The sequence below is a fragment of the Musa acuminata genome, chromosome BXJ2-11, assembly GCF_036884655.1.
Source record: "Musa acuminata AAA Group cultivar baxijiao chromosome BXJ2-11, Cavendish_Baxijiao_AAA, whole genome shotgun sequence".
NCBI lineage: Eukaryota > Viridiplantae > Streptophyta > Magnoliopsida > Zingiberales > Musaceae > Musa > Musa acuminata.
This window is the reverse complement of record NC_088348.1, coordinates 26,976,452-26,994,861: the sequence shown is the minus strand read 5'-3', so window position 1 is coordinate 26,994,861 and position 18,410 is coordinate 26,976,452. Positions and strand designations below refer to the sequence as shown.

Sequence of the window (18,410 nt, the reverse complement as noted above, 5' to 3'; positions counted from 1 at the left end):
TCAGATCTCTCTGCTTGATTGCTTTCAATGTATCGGTCGTTGCCATGGATTGTTCGTGCGATGCTGCTCCTTGGATCTAGGGTTTGGGTTAATTTGTTCGTTTGATGTCGGTCGTTGCTATGAATAGCAGTTCCTTTTGTGTTAATACCAAAATTGTTAGCGATATAGGGATCGTCGGATCAAATCGCTTATCAAAGCTTTGTTGATTGCATTAATGCTGGAATAATGGTTAGATTAGGATACTGCTTCAATCAAGCCTCTGTTAAACGTTTCTGCCTTCACAATTTGTTGGTTTGAATCCAGTGAGATCTGTGTTTGAAGCAATTTGTGGTTATATCTCATCACATTTTCTTTGATGCCCATATCGAATGACAGCCCTGTGAACTTTCATGCATAATTATAGTTTCCATGTTCTCACATTTTAAATCGCAAGATCTGTTCGTGGCTGGTATACTCTAAACATGATGAAGCAGAAGCATGAGGAAGAACTTGAGCATAGCATGGCAAGAGAAGGTATCATATATATACACACACACCAAATCAGTGCTAATAGATAAAATATATGGGAGCACGTCATTCTTCACAAGGACAAGGAAATCATAAGAACATGTATGATGTACTTGATTGCACAGCAAAGGAAGGGGAAATCAGAAGCGGCGTAACTCCACAAACTATTACAACCACTTCATCCACAGCATAAAAATCCACGGTATATGAAAACACTTTACTAGTAGCGGTGCTCCAGAGAGCAAAAAGTAGGAGTTTCTACCCAAAGCAAAAAGTACAACTACTAGTATTTGGAAGTCTGAATTCAATGAGATTTTGTTTGGAGAACAGTTTGTGGTTATATTTCATTGATATTTTGCTTCCTTCGATGCCCATATGATTGATTGTCCTGTGAACTTTCATGCTTGGATGTCCACACTGACATGTTTTTAGGACCCTAATTATAGTTTCCATTTTCTCACTGGATGCATATCTATAACATTATAACCTATTTTTTATGAGCTTCTAGCAGCCCTAAAGATCTAGTCATCTGTAGCTTTTTCTTGCCTTCATTATTCCTTATTGTGATGGTTGTTTTCCTTTAGGTGTCATTCTAGGACTTGTATCTCATATGGTCACCTGTCAGATGTGCTCTTTCCATATATTTGATTCTTTCTGTTTTGCTATTCACTGCATACAAGAGAATTGTTGTGCCAAATTTACTTCTCTGTGTGCGTTAATATTAGGAAGGATTAACGTAAGCACCAATCAGCCATGCACAAATGTGAGAAACCGCATGCATGACCTGTGTGTGTGGTAGTCTGCACGAGTTATATATACATTTTTCCTTGTATGTTATGGTTATTGGCTCACAAAAATTAGTATACTTTGATAGTTGTTTTCTTTTACTTCTTTCATGCTCTGTTTTTAATGGTATTATTATGCTCTCGAATATGTTCTTCTTTAACGTACTCGGGCTTACTCTGTTTCTTCTAGGACCATATATCTTGTTAAGCACATGAGTGTTGCACATGTTGGTTTATTTCCAAGTACAACATGAAATTTTCTACTGGTGAACAGTGTCTATACTGGTATTATGGTAATTCAATTTTGTATTTTGTATTACGTGACTGCTTAGTTGTACAGATTTTAAATTGAATGGATCGATTACAATCAATAATATACACATAAAAAGATTATCATAATACCAGTATAGAAGTATCTTCAATATTTATCCTAATATGATTTTTTAAATTAGGATTTGATTTGAACAAATATGTCCCATAAAATAATTGCTATATCAATAAGCTTTATTTTGGTGTGTGTACCTTAGGCATATAGTAGTAATCCCCCATGTCAGTAGCTTGAATCTTTAGGGCAGAGCTACACAGAAGGCAGTACTGACATTGATATATTATACTGAATATAGCACTCCTGATGTAATAATAAAAACATCCCAAATTCTTAAAAGAATGTCTTTGTGCTTTCTGTTCTCTCTCTCTCTCTCTAGCCTTAAGGTAACAATTAGTCTAATGTGTTGCTTCTTTGAAGTAGGTTTACAGGTCAGTGATCCATGAACTAAAAAGGTTGTGGACCAGACATGTGCTTGATGATCCAGTGGTTATTGTTGAGAGTTATACGGCACCTTAATTAAAGCATTATAATGATATAAAACGAAGGGGAGAGATATAGGTTTGAAATAAGTCAGATTGTAATCACAGTATCATGTTCATTGGATTCTTGGCTGATCAGAGTTTGAGTGCATAAGCGTGTCAATACAAATTTCCCATTAGCACCATGTTAAATGATCTGGACGACATCTACAGGAGACAGAATTATCAGTACCTATAGGAGAGATCTGATGATATGAAGTAGAAGATGCAACAAAAGGTAGATAAGGTATTAATGTTCTACTATATACTAATTAGATATCAAAAGGAAATTTAATTCAACTGTTGCTCAATTTACCATCTTTGATATGTTGCGTACTACACTCTGCTTCTTTGATTCTTGGCTTCGTGTTCTCCCTCTCTTCTTCCTCATTGCAGGCTCCCACTGGCAGGGGACTGGGTTGAAGACCGCGACATCATCTTGGAGTTGACTCGCTCATGTCGATGCCGTGATTCTGTTCCTGTCGGGATGTCCCGCCGCTGATGCTCCTCATCACCATGCCGCCCACTCCTAGGAAATCCCTCGTTAGCTGGTCGGTGCCCCAAAGATTAAGCTTAGCGTCGGAGCCGAACTCCCTGGTCTCCTGATGGGGCCCGCCGATGAGGCCGGTTCTTCCGTTCGCGAGCGAGTTCATCAGGTTTCGGAGGTGAGTCTCGTTCTCTGTTCGAGCTTGCAGGCCGTCTCCGCTGTTGCCGCCGCCAGTGTTGGGAGGCCTCGGACTGCTTGAAGAAGAGTTGCCAAATCCTCTCAATAACGAGTGCCCGATGTTGGTCATCGAGCCCATTTGAGCTGCCTTCTGAAGCAATGCAGTGGCTGACATCCGGGGGAGGAGGTTGGACTCATTCTGGTTATAGAGAGAGGTCAGTCCGCCGGCGACGTGATCGCTCACAAGGTTCCCAGAGAAGAGAGACGTCAGTTCGCTCCTTCCGTTGGCATCGCTAATATCACTGGCGATCAGCATCTGGTTATACTGGTCACCGCCATTGTTGCTGTTACGGATGCTACTCGTGCTCCTACTGCTAGTGGAGAAGAAGCTGAGGTTGAACAGATCGGCAGCGGTCATGGTGCTGCCTTGGGGATCAGGGAGTTGCATCAGGCCATCAAAACGTTTTCCTCGAAGCAAGGAGAGGTCAGGCTGGTGCTCCTCGTCGAAGCCCTGGTCAGAGCCATTGCCGAGGTAGAAAGCAGCCGGTGGAGGGAGCTGAGGTGGGCGGAACAGCGAAGGGTGCGCAGCAGTCACGAGGTGTTCGACCGGGGTTCCACAGCCTCCTTGGTCTCGTAACAAGGTGAGCCGGGCGTTCATTTGAGATACGCTCAAAGCCATTGTGTTGTTCCCGTGCAGGTCGAGGCCGGCGGCAGGGAGTCTCGAGCTCTCCTGCGCCAAGGCGTCGCAAAACGCCCGATGGGTGATGAAGCTGTCACGCCTGTACAAATCACAAGAAGAGAAACTGCATGAACTTGCTTCAGGGTTGGAAGAAGAGTAGCATTGATTGGAAGAACTCACCAGGTATGTTCTCTCAACTAACCAACTATCTTGAGCATGCATGCATATACACTTCAAATTATATATATGTAATTAGATTTCAAAATCTATTTATACTCTCATAGTTGATGTCAATTAAAAGTCAAGAAAGAAATAGTAATTATCAAATCCAACCTACATCTGCCCTTGAGGAGGAAACCCCCAGTCATCAATAAATGCAATGAGGATCCTTGCAAGAAGCATGCAACTCAACTAACCCCCAATCAATGATTCCAATACCTAAAGAGAATATTTGCCAAAACCATGAAAAGCCATCCCACGCACCACCACGGTTGTCCCCTCGGCTTTCTTTACAAGAATCCATCATATCACTTAATTGCATTCTAGTGTAGAGAGGGATACATCTCATTTGTAGCACATTGAAATAAAAGGAGAGAGGCAGACATCTGTATTTGGATGAACTTCCAAGTTTCTAGCCTAACGTTTCCATGAAAAGGCTGATCTGCCACTGCCGCAGGACCTGCAATCACATTTAGCTAAGCCACTAGACAACAAACTTGCAAAGATGGTTACTTGCACCACGTGAACAGGATATATAGAGAGAGAAAACATAGTTTAAACGAGGGATGGAAGGGTGGCGTTGGTTCCAACGAGATGAAAAAGATGAGACGCTTTTTTGGTTATGTTGAGCTGAAACCCCCATGACCATGGCACTTGTATAGACCAATTCACGTGGGAGCAGTTCCTTACAGCCGTTTCCCAACACTTCTCTCCCTTGGAATCCAACCATAACGACCCTAAAGTAAGAGAAGAGCCCTAATAGAAGGCTAATCATCACCAAACCCAAAGAGGGACACTAAATCACGAAAGAAACTGTTGTCAATGACCATATGTTTTAACGATCATCCAATGATGAAATCATGCAATGGAGAATGCTGCTACTACTACTACTGACCTGGAGAAGAGCGTGCCGCACTCGCAGCGGTACTCGCAGTTGCCGCAGGTCTTGGAATGCGCCTTAAGGTCCGAGCGCACGGCGTAGCGCTTGGAGCACTTGTTGCACTTCCACCTCTTCTCGCCGTGCTTGCGGCAGAAGTGCTTCTTTACACCGGTAAGGTCGCCGAGGGCGCGGGAGGGATGGTGGTGAGCGCACGTCGGCTCGGGGCAGAGGTACACCCGGCGGCGGCGCCTCCCCTCCTCCTCGCCGCTTCTCAGCCGGAGCTTCCATGGCAGGTTGTGCCCGCGGCGGTGCAGCTGCAGGTTCTGCTCCCGTTGAAACCCCTTGTTGCACACCTCGCAGACGAATCGGTTCGTCGCCAGCAGCGTCTCCGGCGACAGCGCGATCACCTCCACCTCAGGATCTGCTGCTGCAGACATGTGGATTCGGTCGTGGATACCATTATTCAATCTATAATATTAGTATGCAGCAACTGGATAGGATGGAGTAGGAATGAGATAGAAAATAAATTTAATGTATTATCTTATATATAAAAGACACAATGAACAGATGCATAAAAATATAAAATTATATTAAATAGGATTATCATCAAAAGGATGCATGAACCCCTCGATATGCACATAATGTTTAATGTGTAATCTAAAAAGCATAAATAGATAGGGTTTATAATATTAAATACGTGAAAACAAATTATAGATGTGAAGAGAAGAATGTAATTGTGTAAGGACTCTCTCTCCTCCGTCTTATTCTCACTATCTCCTATTTTTTTTTCAAATAAAAGAAAGTAAGGAAATGACAGAAAAGAGATGGGATTGAAGTGGAGGAAAACTTCATCCGTACCAACGAGAACCAGAGGGAACTGTATGCTCATAGCAAGCGTTGAACAGGAATACGAAAAGAAGATTGGGAACACAGATGGTGAATCCCAATTCTACAGCATAGGGTTTTCACGATCTGAAGAGAAGTCTAGTATGCAGGACTAAGACATGCATCTTTTAGTGAGCTGGAGGAGCAGCATATAATATAATTAGAAAGAGGGTGCACATAAATATGGATGAATGTTTCAGATACTTGCTTGGGTTTCCAGGTTGGTTTCTTTTCTTCTTCGCAGTTGCAGGCAGCGTGGCGGAAGAGGACAGCTGCTGTTGTTTCTTTTCATGTTGAAGCTCCTCATCTTTGATCCCAAGGAGGGGTGACGATGATGACGAAGTTGATGCCATGTCCTCCCTTTTTCTACTGACGGTATTCTTCTTGTTTCTCCTTCCTCACTCTCCCAGATCTATTGTTGATTTCAGACCAAAATAAATATTCCCACTGCCCAACATACAACCATGAAAGCTGATCTCCTTCTTTTGTTCTCACGCCTCCTTTTCATTGGATCCTTGGAAGGCAACACAGAAGCCCAAAAGAAAAAGAATATATGAAGAACCCCCCCAAAGCTCCATAGCAAAGTCAATGATCTAAAGCTCTTAGAAGACAATCTTCTCAAATAACAAAGAAAACAAAGACCAGGGGATGTAACATAAGAGAAGTAAACAGATCAAATATCTCTTCACTTCTCCTCGTCTCCTGCCTTGCATGCCATTGGGACTGAAGCAGTGGAAGGATGACAGCTCTTTCTTGTGCGGTTTCTTTCACTATTCTCCCCCTCCCCTCACCTTCTTCTGCAGTCCCAGTTTCTGCCCATTGATCTATTCCTTCTGGTCTCCTCGAGTCAATAAGTATGATGAGAGAGAGAGAGAGAGAGAGATGAAGGGGTGGTGCAGAGTAAGGCAAAGCTTGTCCTTATGTGACGAAGGATAGTTCTTCGCTTAACCCATCTCTTATTCTGTATCCACCTTCCTCAATCTTTCACCCCTGAGTCAAAATAATAAAATAAACTATATAAAACTAAAGGATAAAGATCCCAAGTAGACTATTCGTCCTGTAGCATCACAAGGGAAGCTGCTATCGACCTGCTCATTTGCTATTGATATAACACTTCTGATTACAGTGTGGTTTATGCTTTAACATAAATCCCTGTGTCTCTATTGGGAAGTTTTATGGAGTTGGGAGTTTTGAGTGATACCAGATCGAGACTAACATACATGGACACTAACCGAACATAAGAATTTCTCATATTACCTTAAATCTTTTTTTATCTCTTACTAACGTAGGACTACTCTAATTCCTATATTGGTCTTTATCTCATATATAAATATTCTACACTAGATGGGAGTCTTGTGTGTTGCATAATTTCGTATGAGCTTGGACAGTGTATCACTTGTTCGTCACAATATGTCTTGCACAAAGTTGAACCTTGTAAGAACCCTTATTTAAACCCTAAAACGATTAATCGATTGGTCTTGTTATATATGATAACAACAGTAGGAGGATGTAATATCACAATCATTCGGAACAGTTATATGGATCTTTTCTAATGTATTTTTGGCTCTTCTATATAAATCAGCACTTTTATTGATCTAGGAACAAATATGTTCAATCTAGTTTAAAATGTCCCGAGTCCATTAAGTTAACATAGCAGCTAATTTTGTTGATCTAACAGTTCATTTTGATTTCATTAGATCATTGAATGGACACATATATGTATAAATCAAATGCCAAGGTTGTTTTGTCTCTTTATTTGTCGATTATATAAATGCCAACCAATACAAACTTCCTATTCCCAAGTTGTTCTTGGCCATTCAAAGATATAGTGATCTTCTTCCTCTTAAAACATATGAGAAACACATGTATTCCACAAGCAAAAATGTTTCCTTATATGTAAAAAAGGCATTTTGATTTTTAGGTAGAAAAAACGACGATTGTGTTTTCAATTAGTTGTGCTTGATTTCATAGCATTGTTTTTATAATAATGGTTAAGAGTGTAAGATAGGAAGGGTAGGGATATTGAAAATAAAAAAAAAAATACCAAAAATACATTTTATGAAACAGGAAAAAACAATAATAAAGTTTTATTCTTCCCACATTGTTGGTTTGTGGTTTTTCATGGGTTTGATCAAGTTTGTCTAGATTTGATTGGTTTTTTGCTCCATCGGATTTTTGTGATAAATCAGAATGAACTTTAGATAGGTTTCTTATCTGATCGATCCAGTTGACCCTTCATGCCTGATCCCGTTTTTTAGATCTTGCACTATGCAAGATGATGCTTTATATATAAGTCAACAAATTGAGAAGCAAGCTTTACTTGCCTTATATATCAATTATAATGTCGAAGCCATGAAAATACTAGTGAGAGAATTCCACAAAGACAAATATAGCAAACAGTCAATCCCTGTTTTGTCCAGTAGTATATGGATGTTTGTGTTGATTTGTGCAGATTCTTGTCAGTTCCATGCAGCAAGAAGACACCAAATAAAACAAACCATACTCTCAATCAGAAGACCGGAAGATTAAAGAACAGCTAATAGGACTTTAATAGGATTTTGTTGATGTATTACTGAGCTTGGCCATCTGCTCTTTCTAGTACTACTTAGTTCTTTATTGTAATGTATTTAGTAATGTGATAAGGGAGAGTACAACATGTGACCTAATCCACCTGTTCCATTTTTGAATTGGAACTTGACTGTAATTTATATCATGTTGGAGAAATGGATTAGGTTTAGGATTTAGAAAGATGCTGTATTACCAGCTTCTGGGTTGTGTTTAAAGCCAAGCTTTGAAGAGAGAGAGAATGCATCTATTAGGTTGTGCAACAATTGTTTATTACTCATCATGGAGCATAATGATCCGGAAATCTCTCATGTATTAGACAAAGGATTGTCGGTTCTAAGATTTGTCTGATGAGGAAGACTACTAATGATATCTTTTGCATATGCAATTATTTTTTATTGAACAACTTGTAGATCTGTGTATGCTTGGTTGCAGTTCATTAGTTTTGCTTGTACTCCCCCAAAGTAAAGTATGTTCCATGAAATCTTGATAGATCCATCATCAAGAGTTCTACCAAGGAATGTGTCAGGCTAATTACAAGTTGTTTTGCCCACAAATAGTGGAGACAAATGCTAGTTAATCTTAAGAGTTGTTTGGTACTTCTCCTTAAGATTATAATGATTTTAGTATACCTAATGGCTAAGCAATTGTGTATATTATTTAATTGCACAAAATACGAACGGTGAAGTCAGATGCAGGTAATCGAGTGTCCCTTCAATCATTGGCAGTGCTAAAAACAAAAGGTAATATGGATGTGTTGTGATGGATCTTATTTTACATTGCCCAATGCTGACTTTAAAATGCTTAGGGTTCAGTAGATCCAAAGTTTAACTACATCAATTTGTCTTTACTCTGTTGTAGGGTCAACTTTTCTGATGCCTTTTGAGGTAGACACAGCTGGCTATTGCAAGAAACACAGATTAAAATGAGAAAGAAGGATAGAGCTTGCAGAATGAGAGGTGATGATGGGCAGCAGCAACCATTGGCCGCAAGCATCACAAGCTCGTTGCAGTAGCAGCCTGAGAGAAAGCCAGGGAGCCCTCAGCACAGATGAGTGAGGTCAGAGAGAGAGAGGAAGAAGAAGAAGAAGGATCGATGAGCAGCGTAGTCAAGCTTTTTGTTCTTGGGGACGTGAGAAATGGCCAGATAAAAGAGACACAGTTCACGGGCATGTCGTCCGTGACCCAGGCCTACCGGACACAGAGAGAGAGAGAGAGAGAGAAGAGAGAGAGAGTTCTAATGCTTATCTCAGGGCACATGAACATTACATATCAACTACTAACCGCACTCATCTTTTTTACGTCTTCTAATAATGCATGTATGCAACTCTGAACGTGCATATGATAGAGAATCAAGATTTGATATCTAAAGTCTGATAGAGAGTCAAATGTGACTGCTCTTCTAGAGAGAGAGACCTGCAAGTGTTTCGAGGTTCATGCTGAAAAGATAAGATTGTATGGAGCCTACCACACAGCAAATTCTTCCCAGCTTTGAGAGTATGGTTCTTATTATATGACATCCATCTTGTATCTCGAGATATCTTAGCTCTCTTACTACGAAGCCTTTGGTAAGATCTCATTTAGTTCTAGCTTAGTTGAAGAGTTAGAAAGCCAAGATCTACTAGGAAGTCGATAGTGATTCCTCTCTTAAGGGCACACACTAGGATCTATCCTTAAAGATAAAACCATATAGGCCCATCCCAGAAGAGGGGGGCTAGTAATGACTAATGTTGGATCTTATCATACGTCTCATAGAGGTATCTTTTTGGGGTCCACCTCCAAAAAGCAACGTGAGATGTTCTCTTCAAAATGTGTAATTTTTCGAGCTCATACTATTAGTTAATTGTCAGATGACCTCTCACATTATATTGTGATTCAAATCCCTAATTTCTCGGACTCATATCACTAATGACTAATGTGAATATTATCATATAACTAATAGAGACATTTTTTTAGTCTATCTTAAAAATTAAAATAAAAAACAAGCAATGTGAAATGTCCTATTCAAAATCCATTTCAAAGGACAATACAGAGGTCTCGTTCCTTCGCCTTAGAGAGATCGAATATATTTATTTCTATAATTAATGAATTAATATTTAAGATTGAAACTTTTTAATGAATTAAAAAGATTTTAGTGTGTGAGAGAAAGATTTAAGATACTTTAGGTGATCTCTAGGGTTTATAGAATCGACAGAGAGAAAATTCTTCAAGTTTATACGAGACAATGTAAAAGTAAAGTCATGCTTGAGTAATGATAACTCAAAAGTCTAGCGGTATTCATCGGTAGATCTAGAGAATGATGAGAGAAGATTTTTTTATATTTATAACTCAGACTTGAATTAGGGTTAAATCAAAAGAGAGCAATTACCTGATATATAAAAGTAAAGAATTTAATTTTTTTTCATGATATATAAAAAATTATTAAATCATATTAAATTTTATATCGACTTTTAATATATTATCTGATTATTGATCTCTAGGATATTATAATAAAAAAATTGATCTTATTCACATGTAGATAAAGAATTAATGAATCATATTAATATTATATTAAATTTTTTTAATGTTCTTGATTATTAATATATACATATTGCTTTTAATTTTAGAAATTATCAATCTCAAGAGCAATCTTAAAAAAGAAAAAAGTAATGAAATTTATTAGAAGGAATATATTAGTCTCTTCGACATGATCCAATCATGATGTAACAATCTAAATCTCACATTTATCCTGCAAGATCCAAACGTAGGGATAGTAATGTTTTTGGATGCTTTAGGCCACTAGAGGAGGGCAACATAGGCCTAAGAAAGTCTCATCCTTTTCTTGCTTTCAGTGATCCTTTTTGTCCATCTCGTCTGGTGTTATCATGATTAGATAGGACAAAAATTCCATGGAAATGTAGGGAAGGCAGGTTGGCCCCATGAATCGACTTTAGCAGACAATGATGCATGTGATTTGTATGAAAGTCTCATGTCCACCAGTTTCAAAAGTAATCAACAAAAATTAATGACATTGTTCTTCTGGTAACAATTTCATAAATCTTCATAGTCACAAAAATCAAATTTTTTTATTTTATATAAATTAAGATTCGAGCCGTCGAGATCGATTCGGTTTATTAATCTTTTAATGAAAATGAGTAAAACCTTAAATTGACTTGTAAAGACTTATAAGTTCACATTTTAGATCTATTAGAGTCGATCCAGAAGGATTACAACGATTTATTAATCTTTTAATGAAAATGAATAAAACCTTAAATTGACTTATAAAGACTTATAAGTCCATCTAAACGTTTTAGATCTATTAGAGTCGATTCATTATTGGAAGATTACAATATGTCACTTTGGCCAATTTGAGCAAGAACTTAAAATTATATTATATTATTATTATTTTAGATTTAAATATCGTTCGTCATGACAACCACTTTGTTACCTATTTATTTGAGATTATTGCAATAACCATTATAATTTGCAGCATATGGTGACAGTTTGATCCTACATTGCTCCATGATATCATCGTGAAAACTGTACTTCCTGCACCATGGTATGAAGTAGTGTCCTTCTAATTGTAATGGCATCATCAATGCAATGATCTTTAGATGTGTCCTGTTATGTTACACATACACAGGCAAAAAGATGCTGGCTATTGTGTCACTTTTTCCTGGTCATTACACACACACCAAAAAAGGAAAATAGAAAAGCATTGAATCTTGAGGAATTACATCAAACTATAATCCTTTATTGGAAAATTGTGACATGAAGATTAAATATATGTTAATGTTTTTTGAGATGTACCAAAAGATCTTTACCCAGTGATTAAATGTCTTTCAGTTTTGCTCACCTGAAACCTTGCTCAAATTTAGTAGAGAGACTGAAGCAAGTATCCTATGCTCAATCTGATCATCTTCTTCCAATCTCTGTTTCAGCTGAGGGATGAAATCTGAGAACACAGCTAATGGAATCTGATGGCTAGCAGATAGCAACACTAAAGCATGGCTCATCCATGCTGCTGTGACCAGACATGTCCTCACAAGACCTTGGATTCCAGAAACCAAACACCTGGAAAGAGTCTCCATGAATGATTTCCTTCCATTGCCGATGAGGACAAGGGTTACATCCTTTAGCCACTTTTCCTTTTGCTTTGCTTCATCTTCCTGAAACCGGTAGAACAGAGTAGTTTGTTTCAACTGAAGGAAACTTGGTTGTGAATGAAATGCCAAGTTTTGGGAACAGAACATGAAGATCTAAGTGAATGAAATGCCAGTAGACTAGGCCTTCTAATCCGAAGAGGTTTATCCAAAAGATTCACGATATAATTAGAAAGACATTTCAAATATCACACATGAATCACTAGACATGCATTAACAAAAGTTCAAGTATCTTTTCTTTTTCAACTGCAATCTCTCGATAATTATAATAAATATAAATTTCACTTTTTATGAGCCCAAAGATTCTTTCACAAAACAATTCATCTTTTTTTCTAGTTTATTGGTCTTATAATGAAATGTATAGGGCATTGTCACCTTTTCAACTTTCTCTCTACTAGATAGAATTTTATTGAGCCTATATGGACCAGATTCCGATATTATTAATCGATCTGGTCAGATACGAAGAAATCTTTTTCACTATCCTGATGGAACATCAGAAAAACAGAGTTTATATCGAATAAAATATATACAAGAACTTTGACAATGTAAACATAAACATACAGTGTTTTTGCAAAGATTGAAATGGACATGATTACACTTCAACAGAAAAATATGCCTGACCATGGTTTAATTGAATGTTATGGATATGATCAATGTATTTTCTTCCACAAAAATGCTATTTCACTAAGAAAACAAGTAGATATAAGAAACAATATTAACTAGTCAAGATTTTTCTCAATTTTAAAGATCTATAATAATCAGAAAGATATTTATCAGGGAGAAGCAACATGGGAGAAGCAGGTTTTGAAATGCAAATCACCAAACTGAAGCAGAGAAATGTAGGCTAATTCATTTTTAAATGTGCTTCAGACAACAAAAGCTCTTAAACAGGACAATGAAGCAAAATTACATATTAATTGCAATACTAAAATTGATGGACTAGTAAATTAGTTAGTTGTTCTTTTAAGTTTTCTCATAGAAATGCATAAAAAATTTGGATCTACCTCTTAATTATCACAAACAGAGTGAAAAATCCAATTCTTTACAAAATCTCATAGAATCAAGGAACCTCTTTGATGGCACATAGATAGAGAATCTACTACATGAATAATGAGCAAAATAAAAAAGCAGTTCCATAACAAGATTGACATACCAATAAATCTTCATCATCCTTATTATCATCATAGTTAATTGTATTGAACAAGCCATCGATGAATCCTCCTTGCTGAAGTAGCCAGGAATCTATCAGAATCTCTCCAGATTTGGAGAAGTGTCCTCCCAACATGAGAAGAGCCCTCTGAGAGTTTGGTATAGCTCTTTTGTCAGACAAACAACAATTAAGAGATAGAGTAATGCCATCAACAGCCTCTTTCTTGTATATGCTCCTTTTACTTGTCCCAAGCTGTCATACAATGACTTGAGCTCTTTAATACACATGCATGCCATAAAATGGACAAGCAATTTTTGTGTCACAAACATTCAATGAATTCATAGGACTCAAAACATGCACAATCGTATTTGTTATATCATATTAAAGGACCTGGAAAGCAAGGTTCTAAATTTCGAATGATACCGCACGTACCGGGTAGAATGCTTGATATAGCCCAGTATTGAACGATATGAGGCTGCATCAGGCGGTAACGATCGAAATTTCGATTGTTACCACCCGAAACAAGTCAGTAATGGTCGATTTCGACCATGACCGCCCGCTACCTGGTGGTATCAACCTGGATGCGGCGAGGGAAGAAGAAGCATCGAGGGAGAAGGAGGAAGAAAGAGAGAGCGTTCAAAGAAGAGGGAGAATTGAGAGAACCTCGACGCATCTTGATCCGGCGTCGCCCTCCCTCGACGATCCCAATCCAGGGGATAACGGCCAAGCAACGGCTAGAGCAGCGGAAGAGGCAGTCTCCTTCGTCACCTCGTCTACGATTCTATGGCTTCTTCACCGCATTCTTCCTTGAAGGCCAAAGACATTTCCAGCCTTCGACGTTTTCACCGCCTTCTTTGCCGAACGCCGTAGATGAGGAGATGAAGGAGACTGTGTTCTTCTCCTCGTTAGAGGCAACTAGGAGAAGAGGAGGAGGCAACATCGCCGAGGCAACGTACGCCTCCTTTTTAATTTTTTATATTACTTTTTTATATTTTTATATAAAAATATATTTATATATATTGTATATATATATTTAGATGTACCATTCGGTATGCCTTAGCATACCGCTCGGTACTCCCGTACCGTACCGATGTATCGAGCTTTGCTCAATACATTAGTATGGTACAAAATTTCAATCTTTACTGGAAAGAGAAATTACAGTACAAAAAATTTAAAGATATTATATTCCTCTTGATTAGTGCAAGTAAGAATAAAACAAGAGAGAATCATTTAAAATAGTATAGACCTACATAGGTTATAGTTCAAAAAATTGAAATAATTAATTAGTGGTACGAGGATAGATAAAAGGAGATCTAAAAGGACTTTAATAGAAACCATATATAAATATTTTAATACTCATAGCTTCGCTGAGGATATAATATTTTACAAATCTCAATGGTGACAAAATATTTATGCAATTGGCCCCAAATAGTTGAAACTTTATGACTTTCTGGTTGTTATCGTAGAATGTGCACGTACTTAAACTTACACACTAGGAAATCTAATGATTTATGGCATGAAACTTAGCATAATGGCAAGGTTATTCCATGTCCTATAGTTTTGGACATGAAGGTGAGATTGTATTCATGGAGAGGATTCATGTACAGACAAGTAGAAATTTTCTCTGACAATCAACAAGCAATTAAACACTCTCAAGAACAGAAGCCAAAGGTCATCATAAGATGTTTTTGATAGAAAATATTCGAGGAAAATAATTTAAATCCAGCAAGGAGCTATGATTGTTTTCTACTAGAAATCATTATCTAATCAAAAGATTTAACTAACAAAACTATGTAATTTGTATATTCATATTGATGAATGTGATCATTGAATGCTATGGAAGGGTGTTACTGTAAGTCTGGCACTTTGATGAAATCTTTTGAATGGCTGAATTAAAGATGTATGAGATCACATATTGCCAATTTGTACCAAAACATACTGATGTTTTTAATTAACAATAGTAGTCAGAGCTATATGTAGTGCCCACTAAACATGCATTAAATCTAGAAAAGAAATGTAGTCAATGATCATACCACAAGATCAAAATGAAGCAGAAGAACAGCAACCAAAGCTTTTTCTTGTGCTGGTAAGCTATAAAGATGCACAAGCAACGCATGCATTGTGTTTGCAATTGTCTCCTTCAGCAACCCACTTAAGAATGATGTGATGTCTCTTCTTCTGTGATGTGCAGAAATAAAAAGAATGATCAGAAGACGTTGGCAAATTGCAAGCAATGGTAATGCCTCCAAGGCTCAACTAGATATATATAACCTACAATTCATGATGAAACTAATCTAGATTAACTGACAAAAAATATGCAAAGGAGTACAATTGAAGTTCTATGATAACATTTGTTTCATATGAGGACCATAATAAGTTTAATAACACATAAATACTGCCTTCAAAGCAAATTGGACAATCTTAGAAAGTTCATATTGGCACAGAATTTACTCTTCAAATTACTCAAACCGTAATGTACAATTTTCAACAACAAATACACATTAGAGAAGTTCAAGAAATGCTGCTGCATATAAGGCATTAGGCATTAGTGTTGATCATACAAACATACCTACTCAAACAAATCAGTTCAATTAGCAGTAACACTGCATTGGTCCTCGCACTAATTTGCTTGCTATGGAGAAGCTCAAGAACAGAAGATCTTTTCAGGTTATCTGCCAAGTAATTCCTGCACCAGCCTTTCGCGTTGATGCAGCACAACAAGAATCCAATGACACGCGTTTTCACATTGAAGCTCCCTGTTTCAAACCTGTGTATCAGAAATCGTAAACCGCCAAGAGCAATGAGGTTTCTTGCATTTTCCATCTGTTCCTCTTTGCCACAACCTGCAAGAAGCCTGTCAACGATTTCTAATGCTAAATCATCCTTGGATTTCTTGTCTCCTTCAGTTTCATTTTTAGTTAATTGTGCCATAATGATCAGGAGATTCCAACAATTCTCAGATACCCAGCCATCGACCAATTGATTCAACACAGAGTTGGTATCTGGCACAGATTGGCAGCTCAGCTGCTGTCCTGTTACAGGACATGCTTTTGCTTGATTGAGACACTCTTTCATGGCCACACTCTCAAATATATGCTCAGTTTCTATGGTTACAGGTTCTTTAAAGAGCTGACCTTTTAAGGGACACACATAATCTTTAGAATCATTTGAGAAAATGCAGCAGAAACCAATGTCTTCACAATCATCAAATGGCTCTGCACTGAGAAAAAAGGAAGATTCTTAATCTAGAGCTTATCGATATGGATTATCAGGAAAAGAAGAAAATATTAAGCTTATGAAAAGTATTATGATAACATTAAATGAGAGCTCCTTAAAGATTTCATGATGAATATGATCAATGGATGAGTACCTAATGCTCTGCACTGGTGATTTTTGATCAGATTTCCTACACAAATGTGCTGTTTTCTTCAAGTCAGGTTCTGTAATCTGGACTTTGCTTAATGATACCTAAGTTTAAGCAGCATAATGTGCCACCAATTAGGAGTCATATCAGTCCAGAATTCAGTGAAAACATGTTTACTCACATTGTTATCTTGGCAGTTGTTGCAGGCTGAAGAACAATCAACTGCATTCATTTCAAAGATTGCTTGTGCCAGTTCACCAAAAGTATGCTCATTTGTTTTAGCCTGTGGAGCAAGAACAGTGAACACGTGATATGGTAGGTTATTGTTATCAGATTTCACAGTGAGATTCTTCAGAGGATACTGATAAGTATAGCTAAAATGATTACTTACATTAGAATATGCATTTAGCCTCTGACTTTGCTGTGATTCTCCACCTAAATGATCTCTTTTTCCTGAATAAGGATTGATCATCTTGGATCCCTTATATTCTCCTAAAACACTCTGATCCACTTCAATTTCCTTCTTTCTCTCCTCTTCCCTATCACTTCCTTTAATTCTCAGTTCATTAGCTGCCTCCATTCTCTTCAACTGGCCAAGAACAGCCTCATAGGACTTTTGGCTCACCATTGGGCTGTAAACGTCGTCCCGATGGATTGCATGAGATACTCGTTGTATCATTCTTGAAGAAGATGCAGAAGGGGCGTCAATGGAGGGAAGTGAAGGAGCTTTCTTCGCCTCGATAAGCCATTCCTTGTAGTAAACTGCAAAGATGTGTGTGCCTCTGTTCATCACATCATCATACATTTTATCAAGCAGCTTCATCTTCTTCGCCCCGCACGGCGTTTGCGCGATGGATTCCACTTCTTTTTTATGCCATGCCTTCAGATGAGAGAGATGTGGAAGGAAAAGCTGGTTCCACAAGTCGGGTAATAGGATCGTCCGTGCTTCCAGTGGCGCGGTGCAGAAGACCTGGAGAAGATGATCCGCGGTCATCCTATCCTCCTTCCGTATCTTGCAGATCACACTGAGGTAGAGATGGGCGCACGCTGAGAGACGTGAGCTGGGAAAACCAGCAGTGAACCCTGAGATGACGCTGAGCTTTAGAGAAACTTTCGGTAGTTTCTTCACGCCCCTGCGCTCTTCAACCACCCTCTCTATCATCGCAATGGCTTCTTCGAGCTCGGCGAAGACTCCAAGCTCGCTTGCGATGCCGAGGCAAGCGTTACAACGACGACGAAGCGATGCACGGAAGCTTTCATGCTTGAGGAAGGCTTCGACGTAGCCGGTTAAGATGGAAACCACAGCCTGGGTTGAAGTATCGCAGATTGCTGGCTGCATATCCACCTCGAAGCACACTGCCTCTTCCTGCGGTGTGACAGTGTTCGACTTCTCATAGGCGACTTCATGACTTCTGGCCTTTCCTTTGCGTTCCCCGGGGTTAGGCGGCATACTCTTAGCTCGTGTTACTGCTGCGGGTCTCGTCTTCGTCCTCCTCGTCCAGAAGCTATCCTGCGCGAGAAGCTCCTTGAGGGGCGCCATCTCTACGCCTGGAGGATTCAGCGAGCGCGCGCGCGCGCGAGAGAGAGAGAGAGAGAAGAGGACAAGAGGCAGGAAGGGGGAGGAGGAGAAGGCAAGGGAGGAGGCAGGGGAAGGCGACAAACGGGAGGAAGGGGATGAAGGAGTTGGGGCGGTCCTCCCCGCGCTTCCGCCGGCCGTTCCGCCTG

The 18,410-nt window shown here is 38.8% G+C and overlaps 2 protein-coding genes across 3 annotated transcripts; both read right to left on the bottom strand.

Moving 5' to 3' along the window:
- Positions 1–2,240: 2,240 nt before the first annotated feature.
- Positions 2,241–6,387, bottom strand: LOC135626529 (protein indeterminate-domain 5, chloroplastic-like). 2 transcript variants are annotated; one of them, XM_065131914.1, is made up of 3 exons: positions 5,674–6,387; positions 4,596–5,004; positions 2,241–3,581 (listed from the first exon to the last, which is right to left on the bottom strand). In XM_065131914.1, the coding sequence occupies exons 1-3, from the start codon at positions 5,816–5,818 to the stop codon at positions 2,573–2,575; spliced, it is 1,563 nt and encodes a 520-aa protein (XP_064987986.1). In that variant the 5' UTR covers positions 5,819–6,387; the 3' UTR covers positions 2,241–2,572. The 2 variants fall into 2 exon arrangements, with proteins under 2 accessions (XP_064987986.1, XP_064987984.1); XM_065131912.1 differs by having other exon boundaries at positions 4,596–5,007; positions 5,674–6,384.
- Positions 6,388–11,772: 5,385 nt separating this feature from the next.
- On the bottom strand, positions 11,773–18,391 carry LOC135627160 (putative E3 ubiquitin-protein ligase LIN). The gene is made up of 7 exons (XM_065133155.1): positions 17,077–18,391; positions 16,867–16,968; positions 16,692–16,789; positions 15,891–16,541; positions 15,355–15,499; positions 13,325–13,573; positions 11,773–12,177 (listed from the first exon to the last, which is right to left on the bottom strand). The coding sequence occupies exons 1-7, from the start codon at positions 18,223–18,225 to the stop codon at positions 11,851–11,853; spliced, it is 2,721 nt and encodes a 906-aa protein (XP_064989227.1). The 5' UTR covers positions 18,226–18,391; the 3' UTR covers positions 11,773–11,850.
- Between the last annotated feature and the right edge of the window lie 19 nt (positions 18,392–18,410).

Coding starts and splice junctions, on each gene's coding strand:
- LOC135627160 (XM_065133155.1), bottom strand. CDS start 18,225: ATGGCGCCCCTCAAGGAGCTTCTCGCGCAGGATAGCTTCTGGACGAGG. Junction 16,790..16,866: donor ACAACTGCCAAGATAACAAT/GTGAGTAAACAT, acceptor GCTTAAACTTAG/GTATCATTAAGCAAAGTCCA. Junction 16,542..16,691: donor TCACCAGTGCAGAGCATTAG/GTACTCATCCAT, acceptor CTTTTTTCTCAG/TGCAGAGCCATTTGATGATT.
- LOC135626529 (XM_065131912.1), bottom strand. CDS start 5,818: ATGGCATCAACTTCGTCATCATCGTCACCCCTCCTTGGGATCAAAGAT. Junction 5,008..5,673: donor AAACCAACCTGGAAACCCAA/GCAAGTATCTGA, acceptor ACATGTCTGCAG/CAGCAGATCCTGAGGTGGAG. Junction 3,582..4,595: donor TGCGGCACGCTCTTCTCCAG/GTCAGTAGTAGT, acceptor TGATTTGTACAG/GCGTGACAGCTTCATCACCC.